This window comes from Carassius auratus, chromosome 46, assembly GCF_003368295.1.
Source record: "Carassius auratus strain Wakin chromosome 46, ASM336829v1, whole genome shotgun sequence".
NCBI classification, from domain to species: Eukaryota; Metazoa; Chordata; class Actinopteri; order Cypriniformes; family Cyprinidae; genus Carassius; species Carassius auratus.
In genome coordinates this window covers 16,384,256-16,401,018 of record NC_039288.1, presented here as the reverse complement: position 1 = coordinate 16,401,018, position 16,763 = coordinate 16,384,256, and the positions used below count along the sequence as shown (strand labels likewise).

Sequence of the window (16,763 nt, the reverse complement as noted above, 5' to 3'; positions counted from 1 at the left end):
TCCAGAACCCACACATGTAGGTTCCACAGATCGGGACGTGGGTGCCAGAGGGTGCCCCGTCTCTGAGAAAGAACGTCCCTCCTCAGAGGAATTTGCCAGGGAGGGGCTGTCGCGAGGAGTACAAGTTCGGGGAACCAGGTCTGGCTGGGCCAAAAAGGCGCAACCATGAGGACCTGCTCCTCGTCCTCCCTGATCTTGCGCAATGTCTGTGCAAGAAGGCTCACTGGGGGAAACGCATACTTGCGCAGGCCCAGCAGCCAGCTGTGTGCCAGGGCCAACCCAAATGGGAGAACCTTGTACTGATATGCCTGCCCCTCGAAAGCAAACCGAAGAAACGGTCTGTGTCGAGGAAGAATGGAGACATGAAAGTACGCGTCCTTCAGGTAGATCGCTGCAAACCAATCCATCGGATGAATGCATTCGAAAATGCGCATGGGCGTTAGCATCTTGAACGGGAGTCTGAGCTCGGTTCAAGGCACACAGGTCCAGGATTGGCCGTAACCCACCTGTCTTCTTGGGTACTATGAAGTAAGCGCTGTAAAAGCCGGACTTCATGTCGGCTGGAGGGACCGGCTCTATTGCGCACTTTGCCAGCAGGGTCGCGACCTCCGTGCGCATGACAAGGGCATCTTTGCCCACCATCGTCGCGTGGACACCCCGAAACATGGGGGGGGACGCCGGGCGAACTGAATCGCGTAGCCGAGCCTGAGCGTCCGGATGAGCCAGCGGGAAGGCCTGGGGAGCTCTAGCCAGGCACCCAGGAACCAAACCAGCGGGGTCAAGGGGACTACAGGCGTACCCACAGTGGGGCTGCGTGGTGGAGCAGACAGCCCTGGCATGGAAGGCATAGCGTCCCTTAACGGGGGCGGAGTGCGGGCACTCGTCTGACTCCCAAGTGGCAAAGAGGGCATGAGAAGGCGAAGCGTTCTTGAGCCGTCTTTGCATGGAAACTGGCAATGATCGTGACCGTCACGAGGAGCGATATATATCGACCTCACCCAAAAACACACGGGAGAAATTACATCTTTAAAAAGATGCAAATCGGCCCGTATCTCTTTTGTGAGAGAAATTGTCTCTTTTAGAGGTGTTGAAGCGCTCAGGGGAACGCGGGAGCTGTCGCAGGAAACCCAGACGAACCGCTGAATCGCACCGTCACACCAACACCAGCTCTTGCTTGTAAACACTCCGGTGATTGCAGCAAGCGATGTGCTCGGCTCCGAAGCGAAAGCTTGAATGCGAATTGCTCGCGTTGCTCCTTATATACCCCATTCGTAACGTTGAACGTAACCGACTGAAAGGGAACACTTGTTCACTATTAACTACTTTTCCCTCATCTAATTTGCTACTTATTAATAGTTAGTATTGTAGTTGTTAAATTTAGGTATTTGGTAGGATTATGTATATGTATATATATAACATTTATTTATTTATTTATTTATTTTTAAGGCTGTTTTAAAACTTTACTGCTTCCGAGCTGTTATATTTATTTATATATTTCTTAGGTTTTGAGCAGGGGAGACAAAATTAGAAAAATGAACAACTCTACGGTGAACTTCACCTCACCTGAAACATTTACATACTCCACAACTCAGCCCAGTGGAAACAGTGAACATCTGTTTGCACAGCATTAGTTTTCCGGTCTACACTCATATTTGCTTATAATATTTTCATATCTGGTTCATGCATATATATTATAGTGACTGTGACTGTGACTGTCTACCTCACAGATTTATACACATATTCAGGCGAGTGTTGATATCTACTTGTTGTATATGTTGTTGACTTTCAGAAGTCTATTAATATTGGATTGCATTTGTCTTGTGTTATTAAGTTGCTTAGCTATTGTGCTGTACAGAATGACTTACTTTAATGTGTAAAAGTGACGTATAATAATGACCTGTGAATTTTAGTATTCAATATTAAAACTTTCTGTTGTTTACAATTGCTGAATTATACAAGGTTTGAGAACCTTTGTTTCATGCAATGTGAATGACATTTTCACTGTATTTAAGTTTACTTATATAAATGTATGTCATTTCTGAACACAGAAGATAAACTCAAAGAAGATGAATAACTCAGTGAACTTCTCCACATCTGAAGCATCTACAAACTCCATGACTGATTACTTTTGGATAGTGGACAAAATGAACATTCCTCTGTATAGCATTTTTTTGCTGTTTGGTCTTCCTATAAACTCCTATGTTTTAAGGCTTATCATCACAGGAAAGGGAAGTAAAGTTGCGCAAGAGTTTTTCAACCTCAATCTGGCTATTTGTGAGATTTCTTACTGTGTGAATTACTTGCTCTCTATACTTGCTAGTTTCATTTGGTTTTCACACCTCAAAACATTAACTTCGTTTTTAGTAGGACTAGCCATCACTGGTCGTCCTCTGTTTCAGTGTCTGATGTGTGTTGAGCGTTACCTGGCAGTGGTCCATCCTGTAACCTTTCTGAAGTACAAACCTCTCAGATACAGAGTGATCTGCTGCACCGCAGCTTGGATAATCACTCTCGTGTCTTGCACATGTTGCATATTTACTATAATCCCATACTACATTGTATATCTGTGGTTCTTCTCACTGCAATTCCTTCTGTTCCTCTCCATCCAGTTGTTTTGTCTTGTGGCTGTTCTCAGAGCTCTGAAGCAGTCAGGACCAGGAGAGAGAGGGAGAGAGAGAGGGGAGGAAAACCACATGAAGAGAAGAGCTTTTCATCTCATTCTGATAACTACTGCGAGCATGATAATTATTTATGCACCATTTTCTATTTCAGCATTTGTTGTCATTGTAAGCCAACATTATATTAAGGAACTTTTTTATTTTAGTTTTATTTGTTTTTCTCTGGCTAGTTTTGTTCAGCCTGTTCTTTATCTGCAGCGTGTTGGAAAGCTCTCCTGTCTTTGCTCTCTATAAAACATTAATTAGTATTTCCCATTTCAGTTACTGAACCTTTTTAAACATCTTTGGCAGGAAAATTGATAAGCTTTCAAATTACTTTTGCTTTTCTTCTACGACATCAATTGAAAAACTTGAAAATTTGACATTTTTGTTAATTGTCATTTGATAAATGTTATTGAAATGTTGCTTTGTAAAGTGCTTTTTAATTTCATGTCAGTATAAACCTAAATGTCTAATTACAAAACAAAATATGAAAACATGGTTATAGAGCAAACATTTGTGTTCTTCAACAAAGAGAAATACTATTAACTAGATTAACTGTTAAGTCACTTGATGTCTTCTGTGATTTTATTCAGAGCATTATCTGATTATATCATTATATGATTGTCAAAATTGTCACTTACTGTTTGAATGTAAATCAAGTGTTTTAAGCATTCAACGTATCATTTTCTATATATAACTATTTAGATAATACTGTCTTTTTCAAAGTAACTTTTAGTTTAATAAATATTTGCATAGCTGATGTTTTCTGTGATTTGTAGCCATGCACATACAGTATATTGCGCGAAAACATGTGAATGTTAACCAGTCTTTTAGTGTTGTTTATTTGGAGAGATCCTCCAACTCACTTATTTACTCGTGAATAAGATCCTTGATTGTCTCTTTTTGCATTTAGATGAATTCTCTTCTGGGTAAATTAAGTTGTTATTTGCTGGACCATTGCAACATTGCCTTTTTTAATTTAGAGGACTGCCACGGATATTATTTCATTGAAGGTAAAATGAAATGACACAGATGATCTGACACTCTATTTGCATCAGAGGTTATAAATGCATTGCACCTGCATAAGTCAGTGTTATAAATGTTTAAGAAGAGTGATGTTTTTTGCTTGTCAAACAAAGATTATATTTAAAAAAATCTAGCCTTATTATTGAAATGAATGTCCAGATGATAAATCATGTTCAAATGTTGCTTGGTGATCAATGTCAAATCAAGATAAGTCAGCAAAGCCTTTTTCAAGTCTTCAATAAGAGTTAAAATATAAAAACTCATAATTTTGTACTCTTTACTAGTGATAGGTATTATTCATGAAATAATGAAGCCACAAACTTTTTTATGCAATATACAGTAACCTGTTTGATGGTTACAAATGGTCCCATAAAGTGACATTTGCTTGCATTAATGTAAATGAAGTGTTGTATCATTTAACATGCAATTTTCAATTAGAACTAAGTTGCAGGCACATAAAGCTAGATTTTTTAAGTTTGGATTAACTTATAAATAACTACTGTAACATAACTAATATTTTCATATCTGATTCATGCACATATATTGTGACAGCTGACAAGTAAAACACAGTGCAGAGAGTATTTGAATATTCACTCTCCAGGTGACTGTTGAGATCTACAACATTGTTGTAGTGCTAGTGTGAAAAATGTAAGAAACTGAAAGCCACTGTAAGTCAAAACTACATTATTTGAATTAAAATAATAATTTTGTGTTCGCGATGACCAGCTGGAGTTGGTTTATTAAGCATGCACATTGACAACCATCCAGTAAAGCATTACAGTAATCAAACCTTGAGGTCATGAATGTATGAATTAACTTTGAGAGCATATTTTAATTAAAATATATTTTTAAAAAGGAAAATGCGTTTTTACAAATGCTAGAGATGTGAACTTAACTGCTATCAAATAGTACACCTAACAAAGACTTAACAGAGCAGCCATTGAGTGTTAGAGAGTATTGTAGGCCGTTGTGTGAAGAGGATTCAGCCCAACTCAAAAATGCCTGGTGTAAGGTAGTCACATCCAAAGCCATATCTAAAGCCCTATCATTCTTAATATAAACTTACTAAATGACTAAGATAGAGATTCAAAACAAGTTGTACATAGCTACAAAGCATGCAGTACCACATAATTACTTACTGTCAGACTGCAGGTGTTAAATGTGTTGCACCTGTACAGGGCAGTTTTTCGATTTTTTGACTGTTTAGGACTATTTAAATTGATTTTTTAACCCATCAAAATAAAATTATATAACAATAATAACATGTACACACACAGTTGATAAATGTTATTCACATACTTCTTGGTAAACAAATTCAGTCTCAATTCAATGTGAAATATGATAACGTTTATAGAGTAAAAATATGTATTCTTTTCTAAAGAGATGTACTAATCAAGCAATGTTTTAAATGCTCCCTGATTGTATTGTAGTGCATGATCTGACATTATGTTGTTGTTACTGCATGAATGTAAATAAAGCATTGTATAAGTGTTCAACATACTGCTTTATATGAAACTGTAAAATTCTACATTCAGATTCTGGTTAAATGTAATGGTTATTTACTGGCATTGCTGACTGATAAAGAAGACTGATGTTTGTCAGACTAAAGTTAAATAAATAAAAATGTCAGCCTTGTTATTGAAATGAATGTTCAGTTGATAAATGTTCTTCAAATGTTGCTTGGTGATAAATGTTAAGTCAAGATAAGGCTTTCCATCATTGTGAAGTTCATATTTGCTTCAACATTTTTTATATATGGACATATTTTCATATCTGGTTCATGCACATATTCTGGTGACAGCTCTGAAGTAAAAAACAGTGCAGAGATTTGCAGACATTTAGTCTTCAGGTGACTGTTGAGATATACTTGTTATATGTGACAAACAAAAAGGAAAGTACAAGCAATTACAAAGGGAAATACAAAAAAATTGTGTACTATGTAAGTAACACTACTTTTTGAATTACATGGATCATTTTGTGTTTTCATGTCATTTAATATTGGTTTGCATTTTTGGTAACACTTTAGAATAGGAAACACTTGTTCACTATTACAGTAACTACTCATAAATTCCTAATTTGCTGCTTATTCATAGTTAGGAAGGTAGTTGTTAAATTTAGGTATTGGGTATGATTAGGAATGTAGAATAAGGTCATGTAGGATAAGGCATTAATTTGTGCTTAATTAGTTCTAATGAATGACTAATAATCTACTAATATGAATGCTGATAACCAACTAGTTGAGATACCATAAAATAAACTGTTACCGCATTTTTCTCGTGTTATTCAGTTGCTTGGGTATTTTGTAGTACAGAATGACTCACTGTGATGTATGAAAGTTACCTGTATAATAATGACTTGCAAATGCTTTATATTTAATATTGTAATGTTCCAATTTATAGAATTGTGTGGAATTGCAGACTGTTTGAAAAAACTGATACTTTTTTCATGCATTCTAATTCACTGTTCTCTTCTCACCCTCTTGATCACAGTTGCTTTTCTACATATATTTCTTGAGTTTTTTTTTTAAACTGAGAAGACAAACACAGAGAAGATGAATAACTCTATAGTGAACTTCTCATCTGAAGCATCTACAAACTCCATTACTCATTCATTTTGGTTAGTGAACAGACTGGACATTTTTCTGTACAGCATCAATTTACTGTTCGGTTTCCCACTACACGCTTATGTGATCTGGCTCATCATCACAGGAACAAGTGGAGTTGCATCAGGATTCTTCAGCCTCAATCTCTCTGTTTCAGAGATTGGTAACTGTCTGAATAGTTTGGTGTGCATAGTTGATAGTTGTTTATGGATTCCTCAACTCAAAACATTGACATGGTTTTTATTAGGTCTAGGCATTGCTGGTCGTCCTCTGTTTCAGTGTCTGATCTGTGTTGAGCGTTACCTGGCAGTGGTTCATCCTGTCACCTTTCTGAAGTACAAACCTCTCAGATACAGAGTCATCTGCTCTGCTGGGGCTTGGATGATCACTCTTGGCTCTTGCTTGTGTTGTATGTTTACTGTAATCTTACAAACCATTATATTTTTGTGGTTCTACTCGATTCAGTTTGTACTCTTGCTCTTCATCCAGTTGATTTGTCTTGTAACTGTTCTCTGGGCTCTGAAGCAGTCAGGACCAGGAGAGAGAGGGAGAGAGAGAAAGGAGGAAAACCACATGAAGAGAAGAGCATTTTGTCTCATTCTAATAACTACTGTGACCATGATTTTTACTTATGTTCCATTTACTATATCAGGATTCTCTGTCATTCACACCCAACAGTTTATTAAGGAACTTTTTTCTTTTGGATTTATTTGTTATGTGCTGGCTGGTTTTGTTCAGCCTATTCTTTATTTGCACCGGTCTGGTAAACTCTTCTGTTTTTGCTCTCCATAAAACTTTTAATTGTTCCTTTAACAAGTTAATTGTTTCTTAACAAGTTAAATAATTTTACCTTAGCAGCAGTGCTATTTTACATTTACAGTTTTTCTCAGTCAATTTGACACTTTTCTTCAAAGTACTGTAAGCCAACATTATATTAAGGAACTCTCTCTGGCTGGTTTTGTTCAGCCTGTTCTTTACCCCAAGCATGTTGGAAAGCTCTCCTGTCTTTGCTCTCTATAAAACATTATTTAGTCTTTCCCATGTCAGTTACTGAACCTTTTTAAACATCTTTGGCAGGAAAATTGATTCTACGACATCAAAATGTGTTAACATGAGCATATGTCATTGAGAGAAACAACAGTAACGGGTGGTGGTTTTGCAAGATGACTGTCTATATTTTTAGAGATTATATTACAATACTTGTTTTTGTCAAATTTAAGTTAATTGCCATTTGATAATTGAAATGTTGAAATGTTGCTTTGTAAAGAATTTTAATTTAATGTCAGTATAAACCTAAATGTCTAATTACAAAACAAAATTTGACAACATGATTATAGAGCAAACATTTGTGTTCTTCAAAAAAGAGAAACACTATTAACTAGATAAAGTCACTTGATTGTCTTCTGTGATTGTATTCAGAGCATTATCTGATTATATCATTACATGATTGTCAAAATTTTCACTTACTGTTTGAATATAAATAAAGTGTTTTAAGCATTCAACTAATCATTTTCTATATATAACTATTTAGATAAGACTGTCTTTTTCAGAGTAATTTTTAGTTTAATAAATATTTGCGTATCTGATGTTTTCTGTGATTTGTAGCCATGCACATATATTGCACCAAAAACATGTGAATGTTAACCTGTCATTTATTGTTGTTTATTTAGAGAGATCCTCCACCTCACTTACTTGCTCATGAATAAAATCCTTGATTGTCTTATTTTGCATTCAGATGAATTCTATTCTGGGTAAATGAAGTTATTATTTGCTGGGCATTGCCTTTTTTAATTTAGAGGACTGCCACAGATATTATTTCATTGAAGGTAAAATGAAAGGACACCGAGAGACTGTATATAGCTTAAAGTTGACCTGACACTCTAACAAATTTGCATCAGAGGTTATGAATGTGTTGCACCTGCATAAGCCAGTGTTATAAATGTTTAATAAGACTGATATTTTTAGCTTGTCAAACAAAGATTATATATATATTTTTAAAATCCATTCTTATTATTGAAAATAATGTCCGGATGATAAATCATGTTCAAATGTTGCTTGGTGATAAATGTCAAATCAAGATAAGTCAGCAAAGCTATTTTTTCAAGTCTTCAATAAGAGATCAAATATAAAAAGTCACAATTTTGTACTCTTTACTAGTGATAGGTATTATTCATGAAATAATGAAGCCACAAACCTTTCTGTACCATATACAGTAACGCATTCGATGGTTACAAATGGTCCCATAAAGTGACATTTGCTTGCATTAATGTAAATTAAGTGTTGTATCATTTAACATGCAATTTTCAATTAGAACTAAGTTGCAGACACATAAGGCTAGATTTTTTAAATTTGGATTAACTTATAAATAACTATTGTAACATTAATATTTTCATATCTGATTCATGCATATATTGTGACAGCTGACAAGTAAAACACAGTGCAGAGATTTGTGAATATTCACTCTACAGGTGACTACTGAGATCTACAATATTGTTGTAGTGATAGATATTAATATTTGTGAAAAATGTAAGAATGGGAAAGCCATCTGTATTTCCATGCAAACACAGGCTATGTAAGTCAAAACTGTCAGGGATCTGCAAGAAATGGGACCCAAATGCAGACAAGGGTATTTTATTAACAAAACGTAGACTGGAACAGCTGGGAGAATTTGCAGTGAAAGTTCAAACAGATGGGGAGGGCAGACAATACAGGCAGGAGGGATGGCCACTGAGATGGTCCAAGATGACCACGGGACCAAGCACTGAGTAGGCAGCTCCAGAGGAAGGGCCAGGTAGACACAGGAACTGTCGCTTCAAGCGAAACTCAAATGTCACCAGTCTAGTCACCAGGTAGAGACTCACAAGACCAGAGACCTGACACATCAGAGAGAGGTGAGCCGCTTCCAGGCAGTGGGGTTCAGTGGCCAGGAAATCTGAGTGGGGGCAAGACCGGACAATACACAAAAACAAGACTAGACTCAAAATGACACAGAACAATTGAAAACAAAGAGTAAACTAAAGGCAAAATAAACAAAACTATCCAAAGAAATAAATCAGTTTAAAAACAAAAAGCCAAGATCCAAAAAGGAGCTGCACTCTCAAACTGAGTAAATGACACCCTAAATCAAAAGATAAAAACAAAAACTAGATTAGGATGTGCACAATTAAAAAACAAGAACTAGATAGAACTAAAAGCCAAAAATAACCAAGGATATTGATTAACTAGACAAGAGATCAAAAACAACTTGAGCAGGATCAATTCTGGCCCAAGAAACCAGTAAACACCAAAAAAAAAAAAAAAACCCAGCAGAGACACAAGGAAAGAAACCCCAATATATAGGACAGTACACATGAGGATCAGGTGAAAACAATCAAGCAGACAAGGGCTAAACAAGGGGGTGTGACCAGGGGTAACAAGGAGGTGGGACAAGGGGAGCACGTGGCAGTCACGAACAAAGACAGAACCATGTGCTTAGACAAAAAACAAACAAAGAAACATGGAACAGAGACAAGATGGACAGGGCTGTCAGGGCAGGATCCTGACACAAAACGACTTTATTTGAATTGAAAGAATAATTTTGTGTTCGCGATGACCAGCTGGAGTTGGTTTATTATGCATGCATATTGACAACCATCCAGTAAATCATTACAGTCATCAAGCCTTGAGGTCATGAATGTATGAATTAACTTTGAGAGCATTTTAAGATAGATTTTTAAAAAGGAAAATGAGGTTTTACAAATGCTAGAGATGTGAACTTAAATGAAAGACTGCTATCAAATAGTACACCCAACAAAGACTTAACAGAGCAGCCATTGAGTGTTAGAGAGTATTGTAGGTTGTTGTGTGAAGAGGATTCAGCCCAACTCAAAAATGCCTGGTGTAATGTAGTCACATCCAAAGCCATATCCAAAGCCCTATCATTCTTAATATAAACTTACTAAATGACTAAGATAGAGATTCAAAACAAGTTGTACATAGCTACAAAGCATGCAGTACCACATAATTACTTACTGTCAGACTGCAGCTGTTAAATGTGTTGCACCTGTACAGAGCAGTTTTAGATTTTTGACTGTTTTGGACTATTTGAATTGAGTTTTTAATCCATCAAAATACAATTATATAACAATAACAACATGTACACACACAGTTGATAAATGTTATTCACATACTACTTGGTAAACAAATTCAGTCTTAATTCAATGTGAAATATGATAACATTTATAGAGTAAAAATATGTTTTCTTTTCTAAAGAGATGTACTAATCAAGCCATGTTTTAAATGCTCCCTGGTTGTATTGTAGTGCATGATCTGACATTATGTTGTTGTTACTGCATGAATGTAAATAAAGCATTGTAAGTGTTCAGCATACTGCTTTATATTAAACGGTCTCATTCTACATTCAGATTCTGGTTAAATGTAATGGTTATTTACTGGCATTACTGACTGATAAAGAAGACTGATGTTTGTCAGACTAAAGTTAAGTAAACAAAAACAAAAAATCAGCCTTGTTATTGAAATTAATGTTCAGTTGATAAATGTTCTTCAAATGTTGCTTGGTGATAAATGTTAAGTCAAGATAAGGCTTTCCATCATTGTGAAGTTCATATTTGCTTCAATTTTTTTTTATATATGGACATATATATATATATAGACATATCTGGTTCATGCACATATTCTGGTGACAGCTCTGAAGTAAAAAACAGTGCAGAGATTTGCAGACATTTAGTCTTCAGGTGACTGTTGAGATATACTTGTTATATGTGACAAACAAAAAGGAAAGTACAAGCAATTACAAAGGGAAATACAAAAAAATTGTGTATTATGTAAGTAACACTACTTTTTGAATTACATGGATCATTTTGTGTTTTCATGTCATTTAATATTGGTTTGCATTTTTGGTAACACTTTAGAATAGGAAACACTTGTTCACTATTACAGTAACTACTCATAAATTCCTAATTTGCTGCTTATTCATAGTTAGGAAGGTAGTTGTTAAATTTAGGTATTGGGTATGATTAGGAATGTAGAATAAGGTCATGTAGGATAAGGCATTAATTTGTGCTTAATTAGTTCTAATGAATGACTAATAATCTACTAATATGAATGCTGATAACCAACTAGTTGAGATTCCATAAAATAAAGTGTTACCGCATTTTTCTTGTGTTATTCAGTTGCTTGGGTATTTTGTAGTACAGAATGACTCACTGTGATGTATGAAAGTTACCTGTATAATAATGACTTGCAAATGCTTTATATTTAATATTGAAATGTTCCAATTTATAGAATTGTGTGGAATTGCAGACTGTTTGAAAAAACTGATACATTTTTCATGCATTCTAATTCACTGTTCTCTTCTCATCCTCTTGATCACAGTTGCTTTTCTACATATATTTCTTGAGTTTTTTTTTTTTTTTTAACTGAGAAGACAAACACAGAGAAGATGAATAACTCTATAGTGAACTTCTCATCTGAAGCATCTACAAACTCCATGACTCATTCATTTCGGTTTGTGAACAGACTGGACATTTTTATTTACAGCATCAATTTACTGTTCGGTTTCCCACTACACGCTTATGTGATCTGGCTCATCATCACAGGAACAAGAAGTGGAGTTGCATCAGGATTCTTCAGCCTCAATCTCTCTGTTTCAGAGATGGGTAACTGTCTGAATAGTTTGGTGTGCATAGTTGATAGTTGTTTATGGATTCCTCAACTAAAAACATTGACATGGTTTTTATTAGGAATAGGCATTGCTGGTCGTCCTTTGTGTCAGTGTCTGATCTGTGTTGAGCGTTACCTGGCAGTGGTTCATCCTGTCACCTTTCTGAAGTACAAACCTCTCAGATACAGAGTGATCTGCTGCACTGTGGCCTGGATGATCACTCTTGGCTCTTGCTTGTGTTGCATGTTTACTGTCTTACAAATATTTTTGTGGTTCTACTCGATTCAGTTTGTACTCTTGCTCTTCATCCAGTTGATTTGTCTTGTAACTGTTCTCTGGGCTCTGAAGCAGTCAGGACCAGGAGAGAGAGGGAGAGAGAGAAAGGAGGAAAACCACATGAAGAGAAGAGCGTTTTGTCTCATTCTAATAACTACTGTGACCATGATTTTTACTTATGTTCCACTTACTATATTAGGATTCTCTGTCATTCACACCCAACAGTTTATAAATGAACTTTTTTCTTTTGGATTAATTTGTTATGAGCTGGCTGGTTTTGTTCAGCCTATTCTTTATTTGCACCGGTCTGGTAAACTCTTCTGTTTTTGCTCTCCATAAAACTTTTAATTGTTCCATCTTAACAAGTGAAATAATTTTACCTTATATATAGCAGCAGTGCTATTTTACATTTACAGTTTTCCTCAATCAATTTGACACTTTTCTCCAAAGTAATGTAAGGGACGGGGTGATGATGATAATCGAGGGGAGGCAGCAGACTCCAATATATATGATATATATATATATATATATATATATATATATATATATATATATATATATATATATGAAAAAGTGTGAAAAAGTGTTTGCCCCAATCCTGTCCTTTTTCTGTTGTTGTGTATATCTAAACAAAACATAAAACTAAGTCAATGTCAGTAAACACATAATGCATTTTTATTGTAGAAAAAACACTTATCCAGCAACTAAAAAAATAGATGTATTTTTTCATCTCACAACATCACAACAAGGTCTAGGCATCACTAGTGTCTGATGTGCATTGAGCGATACCTTGCGGTTCATCCTGTAACCTTTCTGAAGTACAAACCTCTCAGACACAGAGTGATCTGCTGCACTGTGGTCTGGATGAACACTACTCGATCCTAGTCTCAGCCTCAGACATCACACCCACGCCTTTGGCTGAATGTCTGATGCTTATGGTACTCAAAACTGTAAACAATTAGGAAGTTTCGAAGTCGTCATTGAATTGGTGGAACTATACAGGATATCAGTTGTCAGTTCAAATGCAATCTTAGGATTTGTTACTGTTCTAACACAACTGAATATAGTAATGTACTTTTTCTCACTTGTTTGGCTTATTTAATGCTGGTTGGTTTAATGTTCACAATGCTATTTATACAGTACATCTATATGTTTTAAACACCATACTTGATATTCACGTTTCCTTGCATTTTTATATAAAATACCTGTACAACAAACACCATCTATTGTCTATTTGTATATTGTGTATTTTTTTTTTATCAGTGTCTTGTAATATTTGTGCAGTGGAAGCTTCTATAAATTCCTATACCTGCCAATAAAGCTTATGAATCTTATTTTGGTTTTGTTCAGCCTGTTTTTTTTTTTTTTTTTATCTGCACCAGGACTGGAAATCTATCCTGCCTCTTTTCCTAAATAGACATACTAATAAATGTATTACCTAATCAAATAACTAATCTAATTTTAAATACATTTTTTAGACTTAGTCTGGCAACGTTAGTCACGCTTGCATCACCCAACAGACAGCTGTTCCTGATCCAGTCTTGACACCTATCACATGCGGTCTATTTAAATTCCCATTCTTTATCATCTCTTCTATCGCATCGCTGCTTGCAATTAACTTTGTCCTCCAACCCCAACTCCACCAACTGAACCTGTAATCAGATCTAACTTTGTTCTTTCTTTACAGTCTCTTCATTGGAAGCAGTCTCTATCACATTTAGTTTACAACTCATGTTACTGTGAATTGTAATTATGTATGCATATAATGGTTCTATTCTGTTTTCTTGCTGCTCTCCCCGCTCAGTGTGCAGAGTGTTGCCCAGAACATAACCATACCGCCAACACTAACTGTATAAATATACTTGATGGAAGTGGTCCTGATTGGATTATAGTTGTATTAACAGTAGAACATATTATTATTGATTTATCCAGCTGAACTGAACCTTTTTTTGTTGAGTTCATGATCCTTGAATATGTTAGTGTAACTCTCCTTTATTCACTTTTATTTAGATGGGTCCACTGACCCCACCACTTAAAAATAACATTTGTCCATACAGTCATTTTATGTTTGTGTATGTTTTAAGATAAACATTAAGTAGTACTGAATCCTTCATAACTCCAAAAAGTCTTTAGTTTTATTATATTCATAAGAGAAAGATAGTCTGTACTGATTTTTCCTGGAAAAACACGACCGGCTGGAGGCGTGACGTGTGGGCGGAGCTAAAGAATCACGAGCGCGAGTAAGCTTTTGCGTTGAGAGCGTTTGGAAGCTGTGACATTATCATGAGGACAAAACCAACCAAAACAAACCACGGCTAACAGTCAGATTCAGCGTATATTTATGATCCAGAATCAGATCCAGAGGCTGAAATTTAACAAGAGCAGCATCAGCAACAACGTCTCTATGTGGTATGTACTGAAACTGTATATATTTGCTTAGCGGTTTTGGAAAATGATTAAGTTACACTTTGTTGTCTTTTTTTTTTTTTTTAAGCTGTACATGTGGAAAGTGCAGTTTGATGACAACAGTTTGATGACAACATCGTTGTGCTCTCAGTGCTCTGCTATACGGGAGCGCGCACTCTTCCGGCAGAAGTGCCCCTAGGACCATATAAGGAAATTCCGCTCCATCTAACGTCACACAGAGCCATACTCAGAAAAAACTTTCCGAAACTTGTGACAAACCGGAAGGAATATTTTTGGAACAGAAATACTCCTTCAAACGTACAACTTAATTTTTGAAACTCGATTTTGTCGATTTTGTCCATGTTTAGCATGGGAATCCAACTCTTTAACAGTGTAAAAAACTCAGTATGCATGAAATAGCATTTCACCCCCCCTTTAAGCCTTTTCTTATGTGTTTATTAGATGTGGTTGTTTTAAATAAAATACATAAATTATTATTATTAATATTATTATGTTCGCTAGAGGTAAGACTCTAGAGGTAACACGGACAATAGAAATTATAGACAACTGAAAGTCTTTAAATGTTATGTCCTTTATACAGTATATTTCTGTAGAAAAGTTGGTCCAAAGAAACAAATGCACACAGTTTCTCACTTTCTCAAATGTTTTAATCCATTTGAATAAACACCTATCAATCATTTTGAATTCCATGAATGCTTCATATGTTTGCATATGTTTTGTATTATGTGACGTGCTATATATGAAGCTGTGCACACATATCCTTGTGACAGCTGTAAAGTGAGACTACAAAAACAGCACAGACTATCATTTACACCCACACACTGGGACTAAGACTGAGACCGGTCACTCTTCAGGTGACTAACTTGTTCTTATTGATTGATTTGTTTTCCATTCAGTAACATGGTGAGTTAATTAAATAATTTTGTTGCTATTTTGGGAATTACAAAAAAAAAAAAAAAAAGTTAAAAGTATTTAACTGAATTTATGAATTTATGATTTTGATATATGTGTGATATAATTTATATATAATTTTCAATTAACATCTCATAGATATGAAAGTAATTTAATACTGGAAAAATTTGATAATATGGATTTAAAATACGAGCTATGTGCAACTGCAAAAAGAAGCCTAATAAAAAAAGTTACATTTAAAAAAGTTAATTTGTTTCTGCTTTTTGCTCAGAACAAATACTCTTCTGTCTTCTAGTAGATAACTGTTGCAACTAATTACAAATTTTGTGAGATTTTGAGAAAACAAGGAGGAAATGAACAACTCTACAGTGAACTTCACCAAACCTTAAGTATCTACTCATGGGCTCACGGAAATTCTGGAAATGTTTGCATGCGGTTTTAGTTCCCTTTCAAGGGAACTTCGAACTGTGTCCTTTAGGGGTCGCTATGGGGAACACCTCATTGTGACCCATGTCTGAAGCATACATTGAAAAACACCAACAAATGGGCCGGCGACAGCCCCTGACGCCACTACCGGTGCAACTATGGATAAATAGGTGCTGGTTGACCACTTAATTCTCTTCTTCACCTTCATTAATTGTTCAGGTTGAAGCGTGCATCTGAACGTGCAAGAACAATCTTTCTCATGGCGACTACTAGCAAAGTGTTTAGACAGTGAGTGCATCCATGTCTGCGTTATTTGACACCGATACACACACAATCTTTGCTTGTTTGGGTAAAGAGCACACATGCGATGTCCTTGAGGGGGCAATCTGCGTGCATTGTGAGCATTTTTCAATGATTCAGCTCCGTTTTCGTTTAGCTCTCTTTTCGAGGAAAGAGGGGCAGCCATCTGCTTCCCGTGGTTCAGGACCCGCCACTGCTGAGACACAGAGGAGAATGAGGTTGTGGGTATCACAGGTGGATCTGGCTGAGGAGTTTAGAGATGGTTTATGATTCTTGATTGGGGTGCTTCAAGGATATCAGGCTGATCTGCTAAAAGACCTGGATAAAAGTGAGGGCCTTTCTCCTGATCAGGTAGTTGAGCTGCGCCACACCACACCACAGGTCTCTCTCTCTGTGCTACCAAGCAGGCCGCGCTTCGCCATGGGAAGGTCTATGGCAGCCACAGTGGTAATGGAGAGACATCTGTGGGTGA

The 16,763-nt window shown here is 36.1% G+C and overlaps 3 protein-coding genes across 3 annotated transcripts; all 3 read left to right on the top strand.

Annotated features, from left to right (window-relative positions):
- Positions 1 to 1,532: 1,532 nt before the first annotated feature.
- On the top strand, positions 1,533 to 2,912 carry LOC113063687 (C-C chemokine receptor type 8-like). The gene is made up of 2 exons (XM_026234017.1): positions 1,533 to 1,605; positions 2,137 to 2,912. The coding sequence occupies exons 1-2, from the start codon at positions 1,533 to 1,535 to the stop codon at positions 2,910 to 2,912; spliced, it is 849 nt and encodes a 282-aa protein (XP_026089802.1).
- Positions 2,913 to 6,237: 3,325 nt separating this feature from the next.
- On the top strand, positions 6,238 to 7,080 carry LOC113063686 (somatostatin receptor type 2-like). The gene has a single exon (XM_026234016.1). It carries the CDS (start codon positions 6,238 to 6,240, stop codon positions 7,078 to 7,080), a length of 843 nt encoding a protein of 280 aa, XP_026089801.1.
- A 4,648-nt stretch (positions 7,081 to 11,728) lies between these two features.
- Positions 11,729 to 12,565, top strand: LOC113063684 (hydroxycarboxylic acid receptor 2-like). The gene has a single exon (XM_026234015.1). It carries the CDS (start codon positions 11,729 to 11,731, stop codon positions 12,563 to 12,565), a length of 837 nt encoding a protein of 278 aa, XP_026089800.1.
- The last annotated feature ends 4,198 nt before the right edge of the window (positions 12,566 to 16,763 follow it).